This window comes from Rasamsonia emersonii (genome assembly GCF_000968595.1).
Source record: "Rasamsonia emersonii CBS 393.64 chromosome Unknown ctg1118621760858, whole genome shotgun sequence".
In the NCBI taxonomy this organism is placed as follows: Eukaryota; Fungi; Ascomycota; class Eurotiomycetes; order Eurotiales; family Trichocomaceae; genus Rasamsonia; species Rasamsonia emersonii.
Genome location: NW_013562717.1, coordinates 1 through 6,034, shown reverse-complemented (window position 1 = coordinate 6,034; position 6,034 = coordinate 1). Strand labels below are relative to the sequence as shown.

The following is a 6,034-nucleotide window of genomic DNA, read 5'->3' as shown; positions in this document are numbered from 1 at the left end:
CAATAAAAGTTGTTACGTCGGAAAACCATCCTCCATGACCAGCGGCAGATCTGCATAAGACATGGCAGGAAGCATCATGTCCGCCGCTGGCAACGGCTCGACCTGCTCGTTGCTGTTGCTGTTGCTGCTGCTGCTGCTGCTGCTGCTGTTGTTGTTATTGCTGCTATCGTCCTCAATCGTTGGATCGACCAACTCGTCCGTCACGTCTATGGCCGGCGGCACCGTCGAACAGCCCAGGATGACCTCCAGCTTCCGGGACAGCGACTCACGCAGGTCCGGATTGATGACCTCTGTCGCGAAGATCAGATCGCACAGGCTCTTGAGCGTGTCCTGTGGCCGCACGATAAACGACAACGAAGACGCCGCCAGGTCGTTCTGCGGCTGGCACAGGATCGAGTCGGCCAGCGCGCTGGCGATCTCGTGCATCTTCACCTCCATGCCTGGGCCATGCACCTCGAACGCCTTGGGCGGGATCTGCGCCAGCTCGCACAGCGCGTCCTGCGCGATTTTGTGCGGATACGTGACGTCCATCTCCTGCCGGCCGCCCGGCACGACGTAGCCCAGCTGGATGGACAGCTTCCACGCCAGCGACCGGATCCAGTGCTGCGTCGCGACAATGTCGACTTTCTGGATGTCGTTGGCGCTGCGGGGGACTTCGGTCGGCACCTGCAGCTCGCGCTGGAGGAGCAGCAGCTGCTTGCTGCTGACGGACACGCTGGAGCTCTGGGGCGTCCACTTGCTGAAGAACTCGCTGCCGGGCGTGCTGAACAGCGTCACCAGGTTCAGGAATCCCGAGACCACGTCGGGAAGGTCCTCGTGGTCCATGGTCGGCAGAGTGATGGGCTCGAGCACGGTGGGCAGCCCGTACTGGATGCACAGGTAGCGCTCGGTCATGAAGAGCAGGAAGTACAGCTTGCGCATGATCTTCTGCACCTTGATCGGATGCTGGTAGTAGCCTTCCTCCGTGTGCATGCCCAGCAGCTGGGCGAACGAGATGGCCTCGCGGATGTAGAAGGCGGCCGTCTGGGCGCGCGCCGGCTGGCGGCCGTAGTAGATGTGCAGGAAGTACGAGGTGAGCACGGTATTCAGCGTCACTGGCTCCATGTAGTCGAAGGTCGCGCGCACGCGCCTGGCCTCCTGGGCGAACGAGTGGGCGGACAGTGGCTCGGGCAGCGATTCATGCGAGACGGTCTCGTTGAGATGGGACAGGGTGGCGCCGCACAGCGCGGTGGTCAGCGTGTAGGTCTCGACGTCGGAGGGGTCGGTTCTGCAGCTGCTGCTGCAGGTCATCGGCGCTCAGCATCGGCCAGATGCCGTACAGCTTCTCCGTGTAGAGGGCGAGGACGGTGCGGAGGATGGGGAGGGAGAAGCGTGGCGTATGCGTGGGAGAGGCGATCAGCTGGGAAGGAGATTGCGGCCAGCTCTGCAGGTTTTCGACGGCAGACACCTGCTCCCTCCAGATCTTCTGGATGGACGACTGGCGCAGGCTGCGAGGGCCGCTCTTGCGGCGCTGGCGCAGATAGGTGCAGGTGAGGCCATTGGCGACGCAGCGGTGGCAGGGCTGGACGCCGTTGCAGCGGACTTTGCGGATGTTGCAGCAGTCGCAGGCGCGTTTGGGGGGCATGAGGTCGGTATCTGTCTGCTGTAGAGAAATATTAGTAGTTGAAGAGAATATGCGAGGCTGAGATGATTCCGGGGTGGAGGCGGCGCGGAGTCCGGGGCTCCGCATTAGTCGGAGAGCTAACCAGCAGCATATTCCTAAAAGGTATACTGTATCTATTCAGTAGTAACTTATTTTCTTACCGTAAGACTAGTCTGGTACTATTCTGAGCTTACCATGAGGAACAGACTTTGCATTACTTGTCTGCTCTCTAACTAGGACCAACCTATTTCATTCTAAGTCATACCTGGTCAGTTTCTCAGTTTCCTTTTAATGGCAGTATCCAATGAGATAAATTAACATACCAGATAAATTGCATTGCTAATCCAAGTTGAGGATTGGAATAATTATAGGTATTCTAGATACGAGTCTTAATCAGATTCCGTGTCTTGCCTACCATCTAGCAGGCTTTTTTTTTCTATGATTAGAGAATAGAGACTTTCTCTCTTTTATATACCTGACGACATTATTATTGAATATTTATATATTGATTATTTATATTGATAATTAATTATTCAGTGAATTGACGTTGTCATTGCCAGCATCACGTGGCTCCTTACTAATCAGAGCAAGCGAACTGTCATCCTCTTCCTCCAGAAATCTCCCTCGCTTTAGCAACTCTGAGTTAACAACTCCTCGTCAATTATTATTGTCCAGCGAAAGGGAATGCACGCGACCTGCCTGTTTTGGCATTGGGCTCCGATGGCGCCATCGCTAGCACAGTTGATGATAAGATAATCGAGTAAAATAGCTTCGGACTTGACGCCGTTGCGGGGTTGATAGCAGAATTCCTGGCCAGGTATTTTCTTTCTTTCTTTCTACCTCTCTTTCTTCCTCTCCAATTGCTGACATCTTCAAGTGACCACCATGCGGCTTCTCTCCGCCCTGGCCCTGCTGTCCACCGCATCTGCGCGGTCAATCCATCTGCCCTTCCTCCAGCAAACTCCCCTCGAGCCCAATGGCTTCAAAGACGCCTGTCCGCTCGCCCCCAAGGTGACTCCTCCTGTCGACGGCCTGCACTCGTCCCTCAAGTTTGTCGAGGACCCCTCCATCCGTGCGAAACAGGCCGAACGCCTGTCGAAAGCCGTCCAGGTGCCCTCCACCTCGACCGAGGCCGTCACCGATCCCTACGATGACTACTTTGCCCCGTTCCTCGACCTCCACCGCGTTCTGGAGTCTCTGTTCCCATTGACGTGGGTGACCTGATCTCCACCTGATCTTCCTGTCACATACTGACTCCGCAGACACGCGTATGCCCGCGTCGAAAAGGTCAACCGCCTCGGCCTGATCTTCACGCTCAACGGAACCAACGACGCCGTCAAGCCGCTGCTGCTGACGGCCCACCAGGACGTCGTGCCCATTGACGACCCATCCGACTGGACCTACCCGCCCTTCTCGGGTTATTTCGACGGCCAGTGGCTGTGGGGACGCGGCGCCAGCGACTGCAAGAACGCGCTGATCGGCCTGCTCTCGGCCGTCGAGGATCTCCTGCAGCAGGGCTGGGAGCCGACCCGGACGGTCGTGCTCGCGTTTGGCTTCGACGAGGAGTCGCATGGCTGGAACGGCGCGGGCGAGATCGCCAAGGTGCTCGAGAAGCGCTATGGCCGCGACAGCTTTGAGCTGCTGCTCGACGAAGGCGGCATGGGCCTGCAGACGCTGGGCGATGTGGTCTACGCGCTGCCCGGCGTGGGCGAGAAGGGCAGCATCGACCTGCATCTCGCCCTGAGCATCGACGGCGGCCACTCGTCGGTGCCGCCGCCGCACACGGGCATCGGCATCATCGCCGAGATCATCTACCACCTGGAGCGGGACGACCTGTTCGTGCCGCGGCTCGACGAGAAGCACCCGGCGCGCCAGACCCTGCAGTGCCAGGCGCAACACTCGCCGGACGACGTCGAGCCCTGGCTGGCCTCGGCCCTGGAGTCGGACGACTACGTCGGGCTGGCCGAGGCGCTGGCCGCGTCGCGCGGCGAGACGGTGCGCTTCACGTACCAGACGTCGCAGGCGGTGGATCTGATCCGGGGAGGCGTCAAGATCAACGCGCTGCCGGAGAAGATCAACGCGACGGTCAACTACCGGGTAGCGCTGCACGAGAGGCCGGACGACGTCAAGGCTCGGGCGGTAAAGATCATCCAGCCCATCGTCGAGAAGTACAACCTCAGCTTCAACGCGTTCGGATCGGGGGACAGCAGCAGCAGCAGCAACCACCTCGACCTGACAACGCCCAACATCCCGCTGGAGCCAGCACCGATCAGCCCGACAGACGTGCGCAAGGACGCGGTGTGGGCGCGCTTCTCGGGCGTGGCACGCTCGGTGTTCGAATCGGTGCCCAGTCTGGCAGGCAAGACGGTGGTGGTCAGCGGCGACATCATGACGGGCAACACGGACACGCGGTTCTACTGGAATCTGACGAGGAATATCTACCGGTGGAACCCGCAGCGCGCGGGGGGGTCGGTGAACATCCACACGGTGGACGAGAGGGTGGACATTGACGTGCATCTGGAGGGGATTGCCCTATATTACGGTAGGTTATCAACTTGTCAGCTTCCGTATTATGTAGATGATACTGACGATGGCAGATCTGATCCGTTCGTTTGACAAGTGGAGTAACTAGACGGCAGTATATACAGCAGTATATACGGAGTATATAGACAGGACAACATTAACTAGATGAATGAACAGTAGTCGCTTCAGAAATACACTTCAGAAATAGATTACCTATCTGACTATCCTCATCCTGGAAGAGCTTATAGCAACAAACTAGCGTCTCACTCGAAAACAAAATTAATCAATCAATCAATCAACACAAGTGTTGCAGCGCTATAATTATTTATCATTACCAACGAGTGCGGCATAATGCCGTGCAGCCAATCCACACAGTCGCAAGTCTCAGTCTGCCATCACTGTAGTACAGTACAGAGTAATAGTTAGCTAGATACGAGTAGTTACATAGTACTTGACTATCCGAATACAATTAATTTCCTTCGAAGAAAGAAAGTCAAGCTCGAAAGAAAAATCCATTTTTTTTAAAAAAAAAAAGAAACAAGAGAAAAAGATAAATAAACTTTTTTTTTAAAAAAAAAGGAAAATAAAAGGACCAGGTAATAAATAAAATCGGATATCTGCAAATGAAATTTTTGGTTCATTAAAGCAATGATCTGTATATCAAACGAAAACACACAGTGAGAGTCCTGTATATGTGCGCACTTTCAGAATAATTTATTTTTTTAATAAACTCGCCTAATTCCTTGTACTGTACATGATTGTGTGATGCCTGCACGTGACAGAAAAGCAGTGAGTCAGTGATATAGGACTGCGAAGGGAAAAAAAAAACAGAAGAGAGAGAGAAGAAAACAAAAAAAACAAGAAAAGAAATGAAACAGACAGGTTCATCCCACAGCCAGGGAGCAAAAAATAATAAACAAGTCAAGACTATACAGCATATACTCCGTACTATCGCCGCCCTTGCTGCTCGTATTTCCTTTGGTACTCCGTACTCCATACAGTAATACATGCAATTGCTGACTACGGAATATAAATAGTTCGCCGGAAACCCCCGGCCTGACTGACTGGTGGGCCAAAGTTGTTGTCGCGTGTCTTACATGTTTCAGGAACAGACACTATTGCGTCATGATCGGCTGCTTGCATATACTACTATCTAGGGATAAAAAAAAGGACTGTATTTACAGTACATGAATGAAAGATATTATACTACAGGCTAGAGGCCACAGTATTTGCAGCTGGTATTTATTATTGTATTTTATTGTCCCTATTATATTCTGCGGTTTATACCTACGACCTCGTGCTTGATACCCTACAGAGTATGATGTATTTCTGTGGCCCCCACAACTCCGTACCAAAGGAAATAAATAAACTGATTGATTTCACTCAAACCGGAAACTAGTTTCGAACCTCCACGCCGATCGGCCACTCGATCCGGTCTATTGGTGGACGCGTTGTCGATCGGCGCTCGGCTGGAGACGTGATCTGCCCTGCCCGCTGCCCCGGTGGCCGACAGAGCTGAAAGAAAGAAAGAATGAATAAATGGAGTGGTTGGGATTGAAACGACAGGGGTAGGTACACTTACGGAGTACGGCAGATAAAGGAGACTCATCCTGTCCATGAATAAATAACTTGCTTTCCCGAAGTTGCTATTGCTGCCAGCATCTGTTTATATATACCGTACAGTACAGTACATACAGCATGGTCCTCCTCTCGCTCCTCCTCCTGGGCGTCTCTGTCTCCCTCGTCTCCGGCCAGCAAGTCCTGGGCTGCTTCAGCAGCGCCGGATCCCTCGCCAGCCACGGCACAAACACCTTCCAGAGCCAGAGCGCCTGCATGACGACCTGCCTGCGCCAGGGAAACCCCATCGCC

The 6,034-nt window shown here is 54.1% G+C and overlaps 3 protein-coding genes across 3 annotated transcripts; 1 reads left to right on the top strand and 2 right to left on the bottom strand.

Moving 5' to 3' along the window:
- Window positions 1-12: 12 nt before the first annotated feature.
- T310_8558 (BglR) lies at window positions 13-1,979 on the bottom strand (the record flags this gene model as incomplete). The annotated part of the gene is made up of 4 exons (XM_013468665.1): window positions 13-1,273; window positions 1,320-1,770; window positions 1,837-1,886; window positions 1,966-1,979. 4 exons carry the CDS (start codon window positions 1,977-1,979, stop codon window positions 13-15), a joined length of 1,776 nt encoding a protein of 591 aa, XP_013324119.1.
- A 548-nt stretch (window positions 1,980-2,527) lies between these two features.
- T310_8557 (Gly-Xaa carboxypeptidase) lies at window positions 2,528-4,274 on the top strand (the record flags this gene model as incomplete). Its single annotated transcript, XM_013468664.1, has 3 exons — window positions 2,528-2,853; window positions 2,905-4,184; window positions 4,240-4,274. The coding sequence occupies 3 exons, from the start codon at window positions 2,528-2,530 to the stop codon at window positions 4,272-4,274; spliced, it is 1,641 nt and encodes a 546-aa protein (XP_013324118.1).
- A 1,097-nt stretch (window positions 4,275-5,371) lies between these two features.
- T310_8556 (uncharacterized protein) lies at window positions 5,372-6,000 on the bottom strand (the record flags this gene model as incomplete). The annotated part of the gene is made up of 3 exons (XM_013468663.1): window positions 5,372-5,400; window positions 5,573-5,775; window positions 5,861-6,000. 3 exons carry the CDS (start codon window positions 5,998-6,000, stop codon window positions 5,372-5,374), a joined length of 372 nt encoding a protein of 123 aa, XP_013324117.1.
- Between the last annotated feature and the right edge of the window lie 34 nt (window positions 6,001-6,034).